The sequence below is a fragment of the Panthera pardus genome, unplaced genomic scaffold, assembly GCF_024362965.1.
Source record: "Panthera pardus isolate Hobbes unplaced genomic scaffold, ASM2436296v1 HiC_scaffold_13, whole genome shotgun sequence".
Classification (NCBI taxonomy): domain Eukaryota; kingdom Metazoa; phylum Chordata; class Mammalia; order Carnivora; family Felidae; genus Panthera; species Panthera pardus.
In genome coordinates, this window is record NW_026526688.1 from 147,865,992 (window position 1) to 147,887,970 (window position 21,979).

At 38.5% G+C, this 21,979-nt stretch overlaps 1 protein-coding gene and 1 long non-coding RNA gene across 8 annotated transcripts in view; one reads left to right on the forward strand and one right to left on the reverse strand.

Annotated features, from left to right (window-relative positions):
• Window positions 1-3,442: 3,442 nt before the first annotated feature.
• On the forward strand, window positions 3,443-8,646 carry LOC128776593 (uncharacterized). Its single transcript, XR_008421755.1, has 2 exons — window positions 3,443-4,087; window positions 8,384-8,646. It is a non-coding gene; the product is annotated as an uncharacterized LOC128776593 (long non-coding RNA).
• Window positions 8,647-8,908: 262 nt separating this feature from the next.
• The window catches only part of RUFY3 (RUN and FYVE domain containing 3), an 80,253-nt gene continuing 67,182 nt past the window's right edge, over window positions 8,909-21,979 (reverse strand). For 4 of the 7 annotated variants that reach the window (XM_019468061.2, XM_019468084.2, XM_019468078.2 and 1 more), the window contains 6 exons: window positions 18,449-18,568; window positions 17,014-17,113; window positions 15,261-15,325; window positions 12,972-12,999; window positions 12,146-12,214; window positions 8,909-10,353 (listed from right to left, as the gene is read on the reverse strand). In XM_019468061.2, the coding sequence (XP_019323606.2) occupies window positions 10,210-10,353; window positions 12,146-12,214; window positions 12,972-12,999; window positions 15,261-15,325; window positions 17,014-17,113; window positions 18,449-18,568 (526 nt within the window). In that variant the 3' untranslated portion in view covers window positions 8,909-10,209. Of the gene's footprint in view, window positions 10,354-12,145; window positions 12,215-12,971; window positions 13,000-15,260; window positions 15,326-17,013; window positions 17,114-18,448; window positions 18,569-18,817; window positions 21,159-21,979 lie in introns of those variants that run through there. The other 3 variants (XM_019468093.2, XM_019468094.2, XM_019468097.2) reach the window with 1 other exon arrangement.

Below are 21,979 nucleotides of genomic sequence, written 5' to 3' on the forward strand. Positions count from 1 at the left end.
AGGAGATGGCTAAAGATCATGATCTGATTGATATACCTGCTGATATGAGAGAATGAAGCAGTGTCCCAAAGTGTTTGTCCTTCTGCCTGGTCGAATAAGGCTTCTGCCAGGTAGGAAAGGAGACTGTCCACTGTGGACTGGAAGTCTCTGCGGTGTAGGGAGGAGGAAGCAGGAGAAGGCCACTTACAGCCACATGCCCTTTTGAGGCAATGGCCTTGCTCATTATTAATCAACATGCCCTATTGGCATCCTCTGCCATAAACAGTCCCTTAGCAGATTCTCACTTGGAGAGGTTTTTTTTTGAGTTACATCCTATTCACTAACATTCCATTGTTCTAAGAGTTTCCCCTAAATTATGTGAAAAGGTTCACATTCAATTGGCAGGACCTTATTATGGAGTAGAATGGTTTATCGGCAGTAAAGTAGAGGCAGGCCTAAGTTCCAGGGGCTTTGAAAAAAATTGCTGTAATGTAGTAGGAATACATTTTCCCTCAATTCAGCAGATTAGAAGAGAATCTCTGAAGTTTGTAGGAAGGGAATAAAGCTGCTATAAACATTCATGTGTAGGTTTTTGTGTGTACATAAGATTTCAGCTCATTTGGGTAAATACCCAGGAGTATGATTTCTGGATCATATGGTAGGACTATGTTTAGGTTTGTAAGAAACTGCCAAACTCTTCCTAGGTGGCTGTGCCATTTTGCATTTCCACTAGCAATGAATGTGAGTTCCTGCAGCAATTTGTTCTTATCAGCATTTGGTGTTGTCACTGCTTTGGATTTGAGCTATTCTAATAGATGTGTGCTGGTTCTCTTGTGTTAGCTTACAATTCCTTGGTGACCTAAGATGGTCAGCATCTTTTTATGTGTTTATTTACATCTTCATATTACCTTTGGTGAGACGCCTTTGGTTTGGTTTGCCGCCCAGTATTTTAGTTAGGTGGTTTTCTTACTGAATTTTAGGACAGGGATATATATAGGAAGGTTTAGTTTGGTTCTTAAATCTGTATGATATGAAAATAAATGGTGGGGTAATTTGTAAATTGTTTATATTTTATTTTTTGAATGAAATAAAATTCAAGAGATATGAAAGGGTAAACAGTGAAGTCTCCCTCCCATCCTGTTCTTCAGCTAGATCCCCTTCTCAGGCAACCCTGCCATCAGTTTCTAGTGTAAACATCCAGTGATATTTACTGTGTAGATAAGCAAATATTAATAGATATTTTCATTTTAAAAATATAAATTTATAGTATACTATACATGCTGTTCTGTGCCATTTTTTTCCATTTAATACATCCTAAAGATCATTTTATATCCGTATATAAAATCCTCTCATTTTTTAAAATGTACAGTATGGATGTACATAATTTAACCTGTCCCTTACTGGTGAACAGGAAAATTGCAATCTTTTGCTACTGTAATGCCGAAATGAATTACTTTGTAATAAACTTATGTCATTTTGTACATACATAAATTTCTCTAGGATAAATGGTCAGAGTCTGTGCACTTGTAATTTAGATCTACAATTAAACTTATGTCTGTAATTTGTTTTTTCTTAGTTTGCACCAGCAATGCAAGTGCCCATTTTCCCATAGCCTCATTAACACAGCATATTAGCAGTCAATTCTTGGCCAATCTTGAGAGGTTAAAAAAAAACCCCAAAACACAATGGTATTCTTCTATGAGGTGGCATTTCATGTTTAAGACTTGTGGGATTTCCTTTTCTGTGAATTGTCTTTTTTTCTCTCTTAAAATCTCCATCTACTTATTCTCTTCATATTAATCTTAAAGTAAATCCAAGACATGGCATCATTTTATCTAAATATATTTCAGTATATATCTTTTCCTTAAAAAGGACTTTAAAATAATACCACCATTCCTAAAAATACTAATTTCTTATCACAAATATCTGAAAAAATAATGTTTTGAAAAGTTGATTTGAATCAGGATCTAAACAACAGTCCACACTCTGCAGTTGGTTATGACTTCCCCTGTAATATTTTTTATTTTTTTATTATTATTAAAAAAATTTTTTTTTAATGTTTATTTATTATTGAGAGACACAGAGAGAGAGACAGAGCATGAGCATGGGAGGGGCAGAGACAGGAGAAGACACAGAATCCGAAGCAGGCTCCAGGCTCTGAGCTGTCAACACAGAGCCTGACGTGGGGCTCGAACTCACAAACTGTGAGATCATGACCTGAGCTGAAGTTGGACCTTAAGTGACTGAGCCACCCAGGCGCCCGGCCTGTAATATTTTTTAATAAAAAATTTCAAGCATACAGAAAAGTTGAATTATACATATACCTAAACCTACGCCTAGTAAAATTTTGTCTTATTCTCTTCCTCACTTTATATCTGTATATTCATCAAGCTATCTTCTTTTCTTTATAGATGTCAAAGTTGCAGACATTGATCTTAAGCTTTGATTGATCTTAAGCTTGATCTTAAGCTTTTTGGAATACATATTGTTAATTAGGGTTTTTTCTTGAAGTAAAATTTACAGTGAAGTGAACAAATGTTAAGTGTACCTTTCACTTGATGCGTGTTAATGTACAATTGTGTAACACAAACCCCTAGCAAGCTATGGAGCATTTCCATCACATCAGAAAATTCCTTTCCCAGTCAATTCCTACACCACTCCCATCCCTTCTCCCTGTTAGAATTTTGTTTTCACCATAGATTAGTTTGGCCAATTCTAGAACTTCATATAAATGGAGTCATACAGTATGTATTCCTGTGTAAATTTTCACTCAGCATGTTTTGAGATTTCATTAATATGTTTCAGCTCTTTGTTCCTTTTCATTGCTGAGTAGTATTCCATTGTATGAACATTTCACAATTTAACCTTTCACTTAGGTGAACAACTGGTGGACAATGGGCTGTTTCTAGTTTTTGGCTCTTATGAATAAAGTTGCTATGAACATTCTTGTGCAAGCCTTTTTGTGGATCTATGTTTTAATCTTTTCAGTAGGAGAATATCCTAAATTGTAAGATTGATTATCTTTTTAATTTTACTAGAAATTGACATACCTTTTTCCAAAGTGGTCATCCTATTTTATATAGACCAACAATATGAGAGTTCCAGTAGGCCCACATCCTCATTGTTTGGTGCCAGCTTGTAATTTTAGCTATTCTGTGTGTAGTGGTATGTTGGTTGTGGTTTTAACTTGCTGTTCATGATGATGTTGAGCATTTTTCATGTTTATTGGCCATACAAATATCTTCTTTAATGAAGATGAAGTGCCTATTATTTCTTTTAATCCATGTTTTCCCGTCCATTACTTTTGCCCTTATTTGAAGAAATAAGATTTATTTATAGAGGTTTCCACAAACTGAATTTTGCTGATTGCCTTTTTGTGATGTTTTTATATTGTGTTTGGGTTTTTTCTTAATAGGAGCCCTTCTTTTTTTTTTTTTTTAATTTTTTAAAAATGTTTTTATTTATTTTTGAGACAGAGAGCATGAGCAGGGGAGGGGCAGAGAGAGGGGGAGACACAGAATCTGAAGCAGCCTCCAGGCTCTGAGCTGTCAGCACAGAGCCCGATGCGGGGCTCAAACTCATGGAGTGTGAGATCGTAACCTGAGCTGAAGTCAGACGCTTAACTGACTGAGCCACCCAGGCGCCTCATGGAGCCCTTTATTCTTGCAAGGAGCTACCTCTGTGAATACCTTTCCCTCTGGCACTTTGGCATTTTGGTTGCTTATCATGGTAGAAATTATTTTTATGGGGGCGCTTGGGTGGTTCAGTCAGTTAAGCATCCGACTCTTGATCTCATCTCAGGCCTTGATCTCAGGGTCATGAGTTGAAGCCCCTCATTGGGCTCCATGCTGGGCTTGAAGCTTACTTTTTTAAAAAAACAAAAATTATTATTATGTGGTGCAATTCTTAAATCTCCCCTTGTATGGCTTCTAGGTTTTGTGTCACAATTAGGACATCCTAGTGAAATGATTTTGAAAGTACCTGGTAACAAGGCATGAAGCCAAGGTGGATTGGAATATGGATGGACCTAGTGAAACTCACAAGGATCACCAAGATACATTTAAGAAGAAGCCTTCCAAATGATCCAGACTGAATTTGAAGTCCACAGGTGAAATTTCACAAGTATATTCAAAGACCCGTGATTGCAAAACATAACTGGTTCTAACTGAACTAAAGAGGCTCTCAACCTTTCTTTCTGCCACGTGACAGTGACATTAGGGAATAAAGACCAAGAGTTAAAGAGAAACTGAGTTATTCACAATTTCTGGTAGGCTGGCTGTAATTCCATCCATTTCTTGTCCTCTTGAGAAAGCAAATGGGGGAATACAAGCTCAATACAAGTTGGGCTAATTTTTAACCTTCTTTGACTTCTAAGAATAAATTTTTTTTTGAAGTTTATTTATTTTGAGAGAGAGTCAGTGTGCAAGCAGAGGAGGGGCAGAGAGAAGGAGAATCCCAAGCAGGCTCTGTGCTCTTAGTGCAGAGCCCATGGGGGGACTTGATTTCATGACCGTAACATCATGACCTGAGCTGAAATCAAAGAGTGGGATGCTTAACTGATTGGACCACCCAGGGGCTCTGAGAATAAATTGTTTTTTGATAGACTTTATAGTTGAATATGAATGGATGCTATTGTGTCAGAAAGCAGCACCCCCCAAATGGTAAGGCACTGTTGCTGCCTGGGGACTTGTATAGCTTTTCTACTGAACCTGCCTGTTGGGAGGCCTGAGTGCTGTGTCTCTATCAAACTCAATTATTAACTTGTAGGAATCTGACATCCTCAGCAATGCTTACAACTGGTCACTGGCTCTATTTTTAACTAATTTTACATTTCAAGATAATACGTTTTCTGAATAAAGTTTGCCTTTTATTCTAAAGTTTATTTTTTAATTTATCTTGAGAAAGAGACAGCATGGGCAGGGGAGGGGCAGAGAGAGAGGGAGAGAGAACCCCAAGCAGGCTCTGCACTAGCAGTGGAGAACCCCATGCGGGGCTCAAACTCACAAACTGTGAGATCTGGACCTGAGCCAAAACCAGGAGTTGGTTTCTTAACTGACTGAGTTACCCAGGCGCCTCCAAGTTTACCTTTCATTCTAGGTGTAGAAATGGTATTTCTCAGATACTTGATTTCTGATTTGATAGACTGACATGCTTATAAGATTTTCTTATACAAAAGTAGTTGTGTTAACAAAATTAATTGTCCTCAGGAATGTTGACAATAAAAGATCTCAATAATTGACAAATCTTCAAGCCCACCAGCGTCTAAGAATCCTTGAGATTTGACCTGAGGGACCTCTAAGTGGATATATTAGGCTAAGTTATTTGAAAAATGTTTTATAATCAATCAAAACATGGTCACTTCTGAAATACAATTCTTTAAAAAAGCCTACATTTTCTGTTGAGCAAAGCTGAAACGAGGTTATAATAGACAGTGGTCCTGAGAACTACTTCAAAATCACTAGTCCGTCGTTGACTCCTTTCACAGAATGGTTAAGTTCCCTTTAAGAGTTTCATCATACATTTTTATTGACTTACACTGAGGTATAAATCTGACTTAAAATCCTCATTCTGAGGAAAATTCTTACTCTATTTGGAAATAACATCTAGGGAGTTAAATTAAGTTCTATAAGGTTAGACCTATAGTTAGGAGTATGAAAACACCCTTTTTTAAACTTTTAATTTCAGGATAGTTTTTGGTATACAAAGATATTGCAAGAATAGAATTTCTATATGCACCTCACCTAGTTTCGCTACTGTTGACTTCTTACATTGCTACAGATTTGTCACAACTAACATTAGTACATTGTCATTAACTACATTCCACACTTCAGATTTTTTTGGCTTTTTCTTCGTAGCCTTTTTGTCCCCAGGGCACATTACATTTAGTCCTTGTGGCTCTTTAATCTTAGACTTTATTTTGGATGACCTTGACAACTTTAAGGTATACTGGTCAGGTACTTTGTAGAATGTCCCTCAATTGGAGTCTTCTGAGGTTTTTCTCCTGGTTAGACTGGGGTTATAGGATTTGGGGAGGAAGAACACAAAGGTGCCATTTCACTACACCTTGTCAAAGATTCACGTTCTAAGCGTGACTTATCACAGGCATCAGTTTTCATGATCTTGCCAACATAGAGTTTGCTAAGTGACTATAAATTTCCTTTTATTTCTTTCTATATCATACTTTTTTGAAGCAAGTTACTAAGCATGGCCCACATTGAAGAAGCAGGAAGTTCCATCTTCTTGAGGAATAGTAGCTACATAAATCATTTGTAATTCTGTGTAGATGTGTCACTTCTCCCTTACTTATTTAATCTTGTATATCAATATGGACTCCTAAAATTTTATTTTTTGGCTTATAATCCTATATTACGTTATTTTGTTGCTCCCACTGTTTTTGGTTTTTATGCCACTTCCTTACTTTCTGGTATTACAAGATGTCCCAGACCTAGAATCAGCCATTTCTCCAAAGAGCCCTGGTTCCTTTTATTGGAGAATGGTATTAGAAACCAAACTTAAGTTTTTTTTTATTTTTTATTTTTGAGAGAGTATGAGCAGGACAAGGGCAGAGAGAGAGGGGGACAGAGGATCTGAAGTGGGCTTTGTGCTGACAGCAGAGAGCCCAGTGTGGGGCTTGAACTCCCAAACCGTGAGATCATGACCTGAGCCAAAGGCAGGTGCTTAACTGACTGAGCCACCAGGCCCCTCAGAAACCAAGCTTCTGTTTCTTTTTTTTTTTAATATGAAATTTATTGTCAAATTGGTTTCCATACAAAGATTGGATGCTGGGTTGTGCCTGTTGTTACCAAGTGTTGGCTTCCAGGCCCTTTCAGCAGAGGGATCTGTGTACCAACCCATATTCATCTTCCCCAACCGAAATTCTGTATCCACTTCCCCCTTCCCTCAGCTTTTGGCAACCACAATTCTACTGTGTCTGAATTCGACTGCTCTAAGGAGTCATGCAAGTGGAGTCACATGCCCTTCTATGGCTGGTTTGTTTCACTTACAATGTCCTCAAGGCTCATGCATGTAGTAGATGTCAGAATTTCCTTCCTTTTTAAAGCTGAATAATATTCCATTGTACGTATCTACTGCATTTTATTCTTTCATTGGTCAGTGGACACTTGGGTTGCTTTTCACATTTTGGCTATTGTAAATAATACTGTGAACATAGGTGTATAAAATGTGTTTTGAGTCCCTGTTTTCACTTTTGACTACAGTATACCCAGAAGGAGAATTGCTCTATTACGTGGTAATTTTAATTTTTTCAGGAACCATCACACTGTTCCACAGTGGCTGCACTGCTACCAACAATGCACAAGGGGTTCTAATTTCTCCACAAGTTAATTTTGAAGTCCAACCTCTGTTATTTTTTGTTGTTAACTGTGCTTTTGGGGTCTTACCTAAATTTTTGCCAAATAGTTGTGATGAAGTTTTTCCTCTTTTTTTCCTATGAGTTCTAGTTCTAGCTCATTTGTTTAGATCTTTGAACAATTTTGAGTTAATTTGTGTATGTTATGTAGTAGAGGCCCCACTTTTTTTTTTTTTGGCATGTGGACATCGAATTTTTGTCAACAAATTTGTTGAGAAGACTGTCCTTTAAGCCCCTTTTGGTCTTGGCACCCATCTCAAAAATCATTAGTCCATATATGTGAAGGTTTATTTCTAAGTTCTTTCACTTCATTGGTCTAGGTCTTTATGCCAGTACCACGTTGTTTTGATCACTGTAGCTTTGTAGTGAGTTTTGACTTCAGAAGTGAGACCTCCAACTTTGTTCTTTTTTAAGACTGTTTTGGCTATTTGGGTGTCCCCTGAGATTCCATATGAATTTAAGACAAATGCTTCTATTTCTGCAAAAAATATGGGTATTTTTGATAGGAATACTTGGAATCTGTAGATGGTTTTGGGTAGTATTGACATCTTAATGATATTAAGTCTTCCAATTCATAAACATGGAGTGTCCTTCTATTTGTTGGTATCTTTAATTTCTTTAGGCAGTGTTGTATAGTCTTCAGTGTACAAGTCTTCTGCCTCAGGTTGTTTAGTCCTAAGAATAGTATTCTTGTTGCTACTGTGAATAGTGGAAAGAACAGTTTTTGTTTTTGTTTTTTTTAATTTTTTTTTTTTTAACGTTTATTTATTTTTGAGACAGAGAGAGACAGAGCATGAATGGGGGAGGGTCAGAGAGAGGAAGACACAGAATCTGAAACAGGCTCCAGGCTCTGAGCTGTCAGCACAGAGCCTGACGCGGGACTCGAACTCATGGACCACGAGATCATGACCTGAGCCGAAGTCGGCCGCCCAACCGACTGAGCCACCCAGGCGCCCCAAGAACAGTTTTTAAGGAAGACAGACCTACTATGAAGTCAAGCCTTTCATGACTTTGTTTCCTTGCTTTTGTTGACAGCTACACTAATAACAGATCGTTGGAGCTTTGTTTCAAAAAGAGAAAGGGCTGGGGCGCCTGGGTGGCTGGCTCAGTTGGCTGTGCGTCAGCTGTGCGTCAGACTTCGGCTTAGGTGGTGATTTCACGGATCATGGGTTTGAGCCCTGCATCTGTGGTCAGCACAGAGCCTGCTTCAGATCCTCTGTCCCCCCGCTTCTCTCTACCCCTCCCCTGCTTGAGTGCTTTCTCTCTAAAAAAATAAAACATGAAAAAAATGCTAAATAGCTTATGTGTAAGTCTCAATAAAATCTCAGTGGCTAATTATTCTTCCTCATATTCCATGTACAGAGCTGCCTCTTTTCAATTTAATTCAAAACTAATTATAAATAACTTTTGCTAGTTTAGGATAATTCCCCATATTATCTGTAGCACTTAGAACAGTGCTGAAAACATGTAGGTGGCCAAAAATAAGACGAATGAAGAACCACACACACACACACACACACACACAGAAATATTTAAAGGGAAAAAAAACAGTCAACAACCTAGGCAAGACTATTAGATTTTATTCTTTCCTAGTACTCTTATAGCTCAACTTTACCATGTAACAAGCCAGACTTCCCGAATAACAACTCTTTCCTAGGCTATAACCCTTCTCAGGAGACAGAAGATCAAGTATCATGGTTCCAGGATGTTTTCACCCCAGAATTCTAAACCAGTTATAGAATCATATCTTCTTAGGTCTTAATTGGAATCAAACAATCTAGGCACATGTAACATAATCAAAATAGCATATACCATTTCTTTCCTTCCCTTGTGGAATGCACATTCCTCTTTTCCCCCAAAGGGTTTGTTATGAAGAGATGTTTGAGTGTCACGTTTTCCAAGAAACCTGTCTACCAGTTCAAATTCTTGGCTCAGAATAAGGTATCGCTTATTCAAGAAAATTTAATAAATATTCTGATCTAATTGTTCTCAGACATGGACAAATTTGTTTTACACGCAACTTAGCTTTGCTTTCAATAACTACTTGCAAAAGTCAAACCCTATCTTTAAAATATCTTACAATTTTCCTTAGGACTTGGGAGAGCAGGGAAGGATGAGGAAGGGAGTTGGCTTATTTTTTAGTAGGACATTCTGAAAAAGGCAGATATTTACTTTTGAAGTCAAAGTGGATAAACTGTCAAGTGTTCCTCTTGTTCTGATATTGAAAACATTTATAGCCCAGGGCCTTCCTGGTCCTGAAACTATAATAAATTATAATATTGTTTTAAGTACATTCAAAATTTATATTACTCTTTAATTTCTTTTCCCTGAGTTTGGGTTCACAGTTTGGTAGAGATACTTGAAAGAGGTAGTTAGTGGGGATGAAGAGGAAACAATGTTTATGTCTAGCAGCACCCAGGGAAAATATATAATATCTATTATTTTGATCTCAGGTAACATTTATCTTTCCCCCTTGAATCTGCACATTAATAGAGGGAGATAATCATTTTCCTTTTCTTATCTGTTGGACTCTCTCTCCTATTATATTCACCCCAGTATTATTATCACTATTCATAAAAATGAATAGCCCCTCCAAAGACAAGTTACAGAATTAAGCCTTCAAGGTGGAGTTGTTTAGATTTAGAAGAGAGGGGCTCAACTGAGTAACTTTTATTCATATAGTCATTAGGGAAAATGAGCAAAATTTCCAGGACCCCCAACTACTCACTGCCTTTTCTCCCTGGACCTGGTTTATTTAAATCATTGCTATCAATTCTGGAGTTGATTCTAAGGTCTGGGCTCTAGGAAATCTTGACATCTAACACAGGTACAGACACTGGTCCAGGCCTTGGCTTCCAGTCTTACGATGGGCTGGCGGAATACTGTTTCATCAGATGCTCATGGCAGGGATTGCAAACTCGCTCAGGCTTGATACTTGAGGGAAGAGGCAGTTCATTTGTTGAGCAGGTATCACAGAACGTTCCTCTGCAGTTCTTACACATATTCTACAAGGAAAAGAGGAGGTTAGGTGGGGGATAGAGGAGCAGGGCATATAGATGCATGGAATAGAAAAGGCCAGATATGGTAATTATGGCAATACCTAATTATTGACTAATGTCTGCTATGTGCCAGATAGTATCTGACCAAACAGTTTCTGTCTACAAGGAAGCCTACTGTCTAGTTCTTAGATCTAAACGAAGAGAAGCAGTGCCACAGAATTCAAAAGAACAAATAATACACAAATTGCTTACTCTTAGAATGTTCGCACCCATTATATTCACTTTTATGTGGGCTAATTCTAAAATTAGTTTGCAAGTACTTAAGAATACTCCAAATAAGGAGGCAGGCAGTGAGTGACCTAGCCATGGACTGGGTAGCGGTAGCCAGCCTAGGATTAAAAAACTTGCTGAGCATGAAGTGAAAGTAGAATTCCTAATACACTGATGTGCTTAATGCTTCCCTGTAATACTCTATAGACATATCTTTTGGGATATCAGCGCAGCAGGAGCACAGCTTCCCTGCATCCTCTTTATAGGGAAATCAGTCTCTTTATTAAGCTTTTTGAATATTTAGTGGCCATGCAATGGGACAGCACGTGGGTCATTATGGCAGTGTCACTGGTAAGGCTGTGTGATAGGGTGGCACACACATAGCTCCAAGGGTCCCTAGTAAAGGCTGTGAAGAGTAATTCCCCCCGTTAATAATGCTGCTTTCTCCCAAACAATTCACCTTCCTGAGGATGCAGCAGAGGTAGGGGGTCACTTTTATTTGAAAGCCTGAGAGGAATTTTCCTCTGACATATTGTAGTTACTGTGCAGAATTAGAAAAGCCAGAATTAGATTCTCTTCCAGAAACAGACATTATTTCTGTAATTCCAATTCCAACTCTATAAAGGCAGCTCATCTTTATCTGATTCCGTTAAGACTAGGTCATATTATAGTTTTGCTTGTTAAAATTCAGCATGATCACAAAGGGTAGCATAGAGGCCGCAAAGGCAGAATTCGGCACATTTCCTCATCTCTTCCAAGCACTTGTTTCTTACAGTCATTTGCCCATTTCTTGAACATCTATGAACTGGGGACCACATGACATGCAGGGTGGGGGGGTGGATATTACTATGAGCAGGTCAAAGACCTGGCTATCAGAACACTTGCTGTATCTGAACACTTCCTTCACTCTGCCTACTCTAGCAAACTGGGGAAGCGCTCAAGCAGAGACCCTTGAGGATCTGAGGGGATAACAAGTGGTTTTGGTGGAGAGAGCTCATTTCCCTCTCAGAGGCTGATTCTCCAAATAATTCAAAGAATCTCCCTTCCCCAAAACTGATTTGTTCTAAGCCGGATGGAGTACTGGAAGAGTACAGACTTTGGGGCCAAAGTCAGGCTGCAGCTGGGCCTTGCCACTTATGACTTGAGTAACTTTGAGAAATGTGCTTCACATCTCTGAGCCCCAGGTTCATCTACAAAATGATGTCACAGAGGAGATAAGCTTTACAACAGGGACTTGGTCTACGCTTTGCTCATTACTCTTTCTCCAGCACACGAGATAGCACATTCTACACAGCAGGCACTCAATAAACATTTATAAATTTGTTTTAAATTCTTTATATTTGTGTTCATGGGGATTTACTGACATGACATACTATGACTGAAAAAAACGGGTACACAATAAATGCTTGCTCCTTTTGCTTTTTCTCCCCACTCTGCACTCTACACAGCAAAGTCCCTGTTACTGAAAGGGACTAGTGGTGTAACGGGCATCCTGGTGAAGAACCTGTTTGGTTCTCAGCATCGTTACCTTTGCAAGGCGGCCGTCTTGCTGGCACAGCTGACACATCTGTGGCTTTGCAGAGAGCAGCGGCTGGTCCTAAACCACATATTGAGCCAGTTAGCTTCTCTTGGTCTCAGAAACATGAATACTTTCAGAATACTCATTTTTTTTAAGTTACAAAATTAATACAACCACACTACAGGCTATCTGGAAACTAAAGAAACAAATTGTATACGGTCCTCGCGCCTTAATACAACTCTACTAATCTTATCACTATCCTTGGAGCTCTTTTCACTTTTATAATAAAGTAACATGTGATTTCAGTTATAAAAAGAAAATTCAAGTATACAAGTATGAAGTAAGAAGTTTCAAAAAGCCCCATCCCTCTTTTCCTATCATATCATCAGGAATAGAAAGCAATATTCTATTTTGCTTTTTTTTTACTTTTTTAAAATTCCTAACAGATAAATGAAAGGGGTGACTCAGTCATAGCAGCCTGTGTCTTCTTTCTCATGGGTTGTCATATCCTATTATATATGCAAAGTATCTTACAACCATTTATATTTGTTTATTTCCAAGTGAGCAAGAAGTATTTTTTCTGTTTTATAGAAGAGAAAACTAAGGGAAGAGGAGGCACTCTCTTAGGTCAAAGAGAATTTCTAAGAAGTGAGACGTGCCATTTCCTTAGTAAATTGCTCAGAGCTGTACTACTTCCTGTGAGAGTTTCAGGCCAATGCGTGTTTGTTGAGGATACTGTTAAAAGGACGGGGCACAGAGGCCTGTGTTCAGCTAGGAATGGGACAGCCAACTACATCATTTACACGAGATGTTTGAGAACAGGAGACTCGGTTACCTGTTCATTCGCAGGGGGAGACGGCAGCCTACAATGGAAAATTAAAAACAGTAACAAACAGCAACTTATTATATTTCCATGTGAATCATTTCAAAAGCAAAGAAAAAGCATTACCATGGTTCTTTTATGTTGTTGGAACTGACATAATTATTAATCTTGACCTCCAAGGAGAAGAAATTTTTGTAGTTAAACCTATTACTAGAATCTGATCCTTGACCTACATTATGGTTCCTGTTTAAAAATGGATTTGGAATTACATTTGTTGTTTTCTTTTTACTGCCAAGAAAATAGTTAGCACTTGTATCCCAGCCAATAAAACTCCAATGGCCAATGCTATACATTTTAAAAGTTTCTTTTTTCTGATATTATAGAAACCTATTATATGTCATGTATTAATCCCCTCTTCCAAATATTCTTAAGATGTGAACTTTAGCAAATTAATGAGGGAGAGAATGGATGAGATTGTCACAGTTCTGGGGATAATGCACCACAGATCCACAGTGGTTCCAGTTCTCTTCCATCGAGTGGCAGGGCGACCACCAGAGTGACCAGGTTCTCAGCTGTTCCTTGGACCGTAATCCCAAGAAACCTGGGTATGTTTTAGGATTGTAGTTCAGGATCTGGGAGCTGCTTTAGACAAAGGACTTATACACAGAAGACATGGTAAGTAGAGGCAACTTAGGTGTGCCACCTTGCCTCTCTGCTCCTCAGTTTTCGCGTCTGTAAAGTAGGAACAGATGATTAAACTTTCCTAAGAATTAAAATGTTAAGGAAATAATGAATGTGATGTGACACAGACATAAGGTAGTCTTGTCTTATATTCCCAGGGCCTAAATCAAAACCTGGCATGTAAGGTCCTCCTGATTGTAAAGTACTTGGTTTTAGGCTGGAATGGGGCCGATTCTGAAAGGCTCTTTTAAGTCCTTGTTAATTTTATAGCCTTTCTAGTTCCTTTCTGTGGCCCATGCTGATCTGTGGGGTAGTTTAAGGTTAGTCCTACATCAGACCATGCTCTCTTTGGGAGTAAACTTAAAGGCTTTGGAATCATTCTGGCCTTGGAGGCCAAGTGCCTGCATAATCAGTCTACTGTTGGGACTCTGATTTATCTTCTCCAGCAGCTACTTTGCTCAGGTGGCACACGGCCTTATTCTTGAGGCATCAAAGCCTAGACAGGGACAGGTGCCAAAAATGTACACTGCATTGTTCTCTCCAACCCCCACTGTGGTGTCTTTCTTGTTATTAACCTTTGCTGTTGTTGTTGTTGTTGTAACAGAGCGAATTTTGGAGCAGTTTTAGGTTCACAGAAAAACAGAAAAACTGAGCAGAAAGTACCGACATTTCCCAGAAAGTATTTCCAATATACTTCACCGGCCCCCCATGCTCCCCCAATATCTACATTCCGTAACAGGGAAGGGGGGAGGGGGTAGACAATGTTACAATTAGCAAACCTACACTAACACGTCATAACTACTCAAAGTCTGCAGTTTAGGGTTCACTCTTGGTGTTGTACATTCTATGGGTTTGGACAAATGTAAGACATGTATCTAGCATTACAATACCATAGGAGTATTTTCACTGTCCTAAAAAATTTTTACTGTGCTTAAATCCATGCATATCCCCTAACCCCTGGCAATCACTGTCTCCATGGTTTTGGCTTTTCCAGAATGTTATACAGTTGGACCACCTTTGTTTTTTAATGCAGTGGCACTGTGTAATATTTTGTTATATTTCTACTTGCTAAAATAATTGTTAAAAGTTCACTTCCTTGATACTATCCTAATACTTTTCATAGTGAGCAAATCAGATGAAGAGTTAAGAAAAAGACAAAGAGTTAGGCTGTTTGAGACCCTTAAGAGAAAGGACACGAGGGAAATGAGAGGATTTATGTGAAACATAGCTGCCCTCCACTAGCTCACAAGTGGAAACAAGTCCTACTCAAGTACACTAAAGGCCCTGAGAAATGCTATGACTTGTACTTCGTTCCTTTGTGACGCCGATCCAGTAAAGATGAAACATAATCTTTGAAGTGATCATGTGAGTTTGAGGACTAACCAGGGGAAGAGTCGGAGGACAGCTTGATTATTACCCTGCTTTCTTCTAAAATGGACTAAATGGGTTTGGTTTTAATACGTGCTCTCTGCTTGACTTGTTCATGCCCCCTTTGAAATAACTTGCTGGAGTATTACTATTACAAGTCAGTGTCTGGTCAGTGCTATCGCCCATATGTATCGAAAGGTCCCTCTTCCCACCCAAAATACATTTATATCTTAGTATTTTATTAACAGACACCTGTGGCTTTCGTCCAGGGGCTTTTTAAGTTTAGCATTTTCCTCTTGAATTTTGTGCTTCCCATCCTGCCAAAAGAAAACAGCCCAGTATATTAATTATTCAGAATGCTAAGCAGTGATGATGCTGCAGACATTTTCTTCTGTATTGACTTAGCTTAGGCATAACACTAAGCAGCTTTATTATTATATGGAAGGAATTTACCTTCCAGAATATTTCCTCATTCTTTGCTCTAATTACTTTCTTAACAAATTATTCTGATAGGGTTTGCAACAAATGATTTTCAGAGTAGGTATTCTCCTTAACTCTTGCAATTCAAATAAAATTCAGAATATATCCTATTTACTTGTGAGTAAATAGTGAGCTCAAGGTATCAGTTACTGCTTAGGGTATCTTAGTTACTTCTGTCTATCTCTATATATCTTCACCTCCCACTCCCCACTGAGCTCTGGATAACTGGTAAAACCAAGCATGGCCATATATAGCAGACTATAACCCTGTGGACACTCAGTCAAGCAGCTGCCACAACACCGTAACAACTTGCATAGCCTAGACACTTGAGTTTTGTATTTCGAAGGACCAATGTAAAGTTCCAAACATCCACTCTACCAAAGTGTGTAAGCCCTGCCTAGGCAGTTTTCAGTGACAAATTCTTTCTGTGGACACTGCTGTCTGCCTTGAGCTGCTGTCCATCAGCCTCCAAAAATAGAATGCACATTCTTAGACCACTCAAGTGTCAAGGAAAGGAGGTTAATGCAACATTTATACTCCTGGAACCCCTACCGCAGGACAATTCCAGATTGAGAAACTTAAGGCCTCACTGGAAAAGCAGGGTAAAAAAGGCCAAGAATTTAAGTAAATCTCTATAAGCCCTTCTAAGTAGATTTTATGTTTGCTAAACTAAACTAATGAAGTTGGCATGCTACAAAAGGAGTGGTATTTTGTACACTTTAAATTGCAGTGAATACTACTACATAATAAATTTCTATTTACCATTATTTTCTGCTCTCCAGCAAATTAGCATCTCTTTCTCTAGCAATTTTAAATTAAGAAGCTTATAAATTTGTCCTGCTTTGTTATATATGATGTAAACAAAGACGATAATTTTTTCCCTGTGTCTGTCTTTGACAGAAAATGTATTTAATACGTTTCTGATTTTATTATTTAACGACATTGGCTCCCGTTTCATGGATCCCAGAGATGGACTTTTCCATTTTAGCTTCCTAACCACTACAGGAGCTGGGAGTCTCACTCCTAAGACTGTCCTGTAGATATGTCTACTCTTGCTCTTTAATCACTCTATGTTCCCTCTTCTAATTTCCCAAGAAAAGTAAATGGAATCCTCATGATTCTGAAAACGGTATACAGAAGCAAATCCATATTTAAGACAATTCTGTTAAATGGAAAATCAGGGTGGGGAAAGATTACTATAACATATTATTGAAGATGTTAGCCAGTAGAATCCCAAGGAACACCAGTTTTTGTTAAGATACCAAAACAATCTTAAAGCGAAAGGGATTAAGAGGGTCACTGGAAATCATGGTTATTAATCTTCTTTTCCAAATGAAATCAAGTCAGAGAGAGTGTCCAGAGACAGACTGAGAATCAAGGCCTTGTGTTTACCCTAGGTCTTGTCTGCCATCTACATACTCAAGGCCACAGCAATTAAGCTCATGTTCCAGGAGAGAATACTGTCCAGCCCATCGAAGTAGCCTCTAAAAATTAAGTAAATGAACAAGGGAATAACAAATATTACCGTTTTGGGTTCTGGCTTCTGAAAGCCCTTTCCTGGGATGTTCCTGTTGTTTTGTAACCTTCTTTCTCTTTCCTGTTTTAGCTCTAACTCAAGCTGGTGCCTGGGACAGATGGGAGAGGAAAAGGATGAAAATTTGGGTTTCTGCACTCATAATCTCTAAAGAACGCCCAACCCTTTTCTTAAAGCTCAGCAATTACATTTTAATACTTGATTAATAAAAGGATACCAGATATATATGGGCAATCAGGTTTTAAGGTGTTAAAATATAATACAGTAAAACCAGTAACACTAAAATACAGACATTTTTTAAATCTTTCTTGGGTAATTAAGAATGTACTTTAAGATCTCCTAGTACCCGAGGGTCACTCTGAATATCAGTATTAATATTAACTCTTTTTTTTTAAGAGTCTTACAATATTTCTTTAACATTTATTTATTTTTGAGAGACAGAGAGAAACAGAGCACCAGTGGCAGAGGGGCAGAGAGAGAGAGAGGGAGACACAGAATCCGAAGCAGGCTCCAGGCTCTGACCTGTCAGCACAGAGCCCAATGCGGGGCTCGAACCCATGAACCGTGAGATCATGACCTGAGCTGAAGTCGGCCACTTAACCGACTGAGCCACCCAGGCGCTCCTAATATTAACTGTTAATAAAGAGTTGTGGTCAACTGAATGGCAATTAGTAGGATTTGCTATAATGAAAGACAGTATTTACCAATTTTCAACAAGAAACAATATGAAAGCACTAACACTGTAGTCCCATTTCGTTTTAATTAGCTGGTCTCTCTTTACAGTTATGTGTTCAATGCCCAGTTACATCATCAGCCACTAATGTCCTTAGTAGCCGTGTGCTTTTATATCTAACAACAAAGTTCTCTTTGTTTGAAGTCAGTGGCTTCTGCAGAGAATTGAGTCTCATTTGACAGATAATATGGAAGAGTTGTTAAGGACTTGGGAGTCAAGAGAGAGACAGGCTTTGAGAATGCTGCCACTGACTAGCTGCACTGTGTCAATCTGGACAAACTGAACCCATCTAAGCTTTAATTTCATCTGAAAATGGGGGGGGTAATATAGTCAACTACTAATAGGGTTGATGGGAAGATGTTAGGACAGAAAGCCTGTGAAGTACTTTGTGAAGTTTCTGCACACAGTAAAAATTTAGGAAATACCATTATTAGTGTTAGGTTGGCTATTAATTCTCTTACTTCTTTCTATTTATTTGGGACCTTGAATTCTAATTTCCTAATTCTTTGGTTGCAAAGCATGTTGACAAGATTTGGAAATGTTGATACAGGTGAAGCTTTCTGAATCTAATTCCAGAGAAAGGACATTACAAAGACAGAACAGAGGAGGCTGGATCCTGGGACCGCCTAATCTTGCGGCTAGCCTTAGAATTACCCACGACCACCCTGTCAGCTCCTGCTGCCCTCTCTTCACCGCTGCCTGGTGAGCTCCTCCACTTCCAGCTGCAGACTGTTTATCTTGTCTCCGAAGTCCTGCTTGAACAGCCGGTTGTCCAACTCAGCAGACTGGCGGTCTCGCTCAGCCTGGCGCAATCTGGATGTGAGCCACATGAACTTGTGATAAAAAACAAAAGCCATGGTGGGGAGGAAGACCAAGTTTACAACACAAAATAAAGCAACCCAAGGAAGAAGGCATGGAGAGACGTGGCGGGGTGGGGTGGGGTGGGGGGGACAAAAAGCTTTGCAGGACACGGGAAGAAATTATATGAGGGAAAAAAGATGGAGAAGAAACAAATTCCAACGAAAAGTAAGATGAAGGTGAACCAGGCAGAGGAAAAGTTGATTTTCCAATTTTTTTTATTCTAGTACTACAGTTTACAGCCATTAGATGATAAACAATAAAACATCACTTTTTAGAAAATCCATATCCAAAGCCAACCTCAAGTACACAGTAATTAAAGTCAAATCCACCTTTTGTTTGTGTTTATTTCCTAATAGGTTTGGTACTTCATATTTCTGCTTTACACACATAACTGGAACTTGCAAATGGGCAACTACCTTATTATATGTGGAATTAGAACATGTTCCTGGTCCTTTCCCTAAACCACAAATTATATTAAATCACGGACATTACACATTAACCCTTACCAAGGCTTTTCGGGTGTTTCTATAAGGAAAAGCCTTTGCCAGAGTTTGGCCATCTCTTTCCTTTTCCATTCCCACCAGGTTGTGTGTGACTAAGTGGACAAACAACTCAGCACCGGGCCTACGTAAGATTCCTGATCGTATTCTCTGGAGAATTCTAATGAATGTTTTCTTCTATATATCCCATAACTTTGCACCTATAAAGAAGCATGTTCTAAAAGGTGAAACCTCTGGGGCTCTATATAATAGAATTTGAAAGCATGCTATCTGTAGTCTTTAAAATGTTTTATTTTAGTGTTTGAGCACTCCTCCCAAATGCTCATAGAAAAGGCAATTCATCACCACAAAAGGTTGATGAAGATAAGAACAGGTGCAAAATTATAAGAACTAAAATAAGTTCAAGAGCACAGGATATTCCATGAGGTTAGTCATATGCTCTTTGACTTGACTTTGGTTCAAGTCTGTAAGGACCTATAGAAGCACAAGTGAAATCTATCTTACTCTCTTAATTCTGGTTTTTCCAAGAAGAAGGTAAAGAGTTTCAAAAGCTGGAAGCAAAGGGGGGTTATCTTTGTTCCCACCTAAGCAGCTGAAATGCTGCAAATCATACCAAAATGAGAAAAAAACATTTTTTTGTCAAGACTTTTTGAAGGAATGAAGGCTTATGTACAGCCTGTTCCCCCATATCAAAAGTCATTAAAAAAAAAAAAAATCCAAGTATTTATAGGCTTATTTACAATCCAAAGCCTAGAAAGGGGTAGATCTGGGGTCACTTAGAAAAAGAAGCCCTGCTAATTAATCACTCTTGTGGTTATCTACTGGGAATGTTTGTTTTTAGACTAAATAATAATAAAGAGTTTATTATGTATCTATTTCCTACCTTGAGATGGTTTTCTAATAAAATTAGATAGTTAGTTTCCTAGAGACTAGCAAATCCCCATCTGAACAGAAAGTAACAGAAGCTCTTAAGTCAATGTTTCCAGCAAGGAATGACAGGTGGGGAACCATCACTCATGTCTATACCTTGTTGTCTTTGCTTCAAAAGGAAAAGCAAGATAGATTTGAAAATTGTGTAGTGTTTTTTTTTTTTGTGTTTTTTTTGTTTTGTTTTTTTTAATAGACGAGTTTTTCATTAAAATTGTTCTCTCTGAGCTACCTAAATAGGAAGTGGCACTGCAGGAAAATGGCAGAGGTAGAAGATGACAAATATTAGGAGGGTTTTCCAAGCTTCCACATTATTACGTTATCATAAGTTACCTAATCACTACCTTTATCTCTATGTACTTTAAAGAAATGTAATGATGCGGGTTTCCCACCCCCTCCCCCCCCAAAGTCACTAAGGCAAAAAAGTTGCAAGCAATCTTGGTTACTGAGAATAGAACTGTAGTGAGATGCTAAGTACTTATCCGTGGCTTGGGGAGTAAACCTACACAACAGAAGTGGAAAGGGGCCAGGGCCTAGGAGACACAGAGCTATTTTAGGAGAGTGCTAGTCCATACGCTGTCACCTCCTGTTCACTACGTCGCAGTGGCCGAGCAGGCTTGCTGGTACACACAATGCACCTAGAATCTGACATGGTCAGGGACTGCTTGTAAAGGCATCAATAAAATCTGCACACTGGGTTTTAATTAATTCCCTAGGCTTTTCTTGTGTGTGTGTGTGTTTTTTAAATGGTGTGTTTATTGGTCAACTCAGAAGTAATTTCTCAAAGTTTATTTGGCAATTAATTGAGAACTTATACTAAGGTTTCTAACTCTGGGGAGAAAATAAAGAAGAAAAAAACCCACAGCCTATATATCAAACTGTTTTTTTTTCCTTTCTTTTTTTTTTAAAGTCCCAACAAATTCAAAGTCAATTTTTGGTGACATTTTATGTAGAATCAGAGCCTAAATGTAGTAACTTCCAGATTTCTTTCTTTACAATTAACTTGTACGTCAGACTTGCGAGGTGACCACTTGCAAAGTGCCTAATGATGTTTGGGGATCAGTTTATTCGCTGCACTATTTAAGGTCTTTGCCTGTTTCACCAAATCCTTTTCACTAAATTAGTAAGATAAAAATAAAAATGGAGTGAAAGGGGAATGAGAAAATGAATAAACGGGAAAGACAAAAATAACAAGAGAAAAAGTCAGCTTAATATATGAAGAAAGAAGTCATTGTTTTAGTTCTGTCTACTTTAAGTGCCACGTCAAAAAACTATCAAAAAATAATTTGCACAACATTTCAAAAATACAACTTATGAACACCAAAATTAATCTGTTAAATCATAAACATGTAAGTGCTCATGAGCAAGCACTTAGAGAATGTCCTAGTTAGACCTGATACTCTTTTATTAAAAACCAGTCAAACCAGAAGTTTCAAACTTATTCGCTCATTTGCAATTAACTTGTGAGTTACCATGAATATGCAGTGCCATTTAAGACCACCCCCTGGTCAAGCATCATCTGAATAAAAGAAGTAACCCATTCATCCTTTCATTCACGCACGGGCTAAGCGAACATCTCGAACATCTCGCATGTTTCATGGCACTGAGGCAGATCCAACGAGGGAACTTAAAGAATTCATTAACTAACCCTGAGAACTCACACTCTCATCAGAAGGTACACACATACACACACACACACACACACACACACACACACACACACACACACACACACACACACACACACTAAGGCTGTAACGTGAGGCAGAAAGTGAGAAGTAAGCATTATGGGCAGGTATGGATATAAGGCTCTGGGAATTCCAACAAGGGTCAATGGGTAGACTACTGTTATCAGAGAAGTATCAGAGGAAGCTTTGGAGAGATGGCATTTGAGTCTGAATGTAAAAAATGTATGTCAAGAACAAGGGAGTGGGAA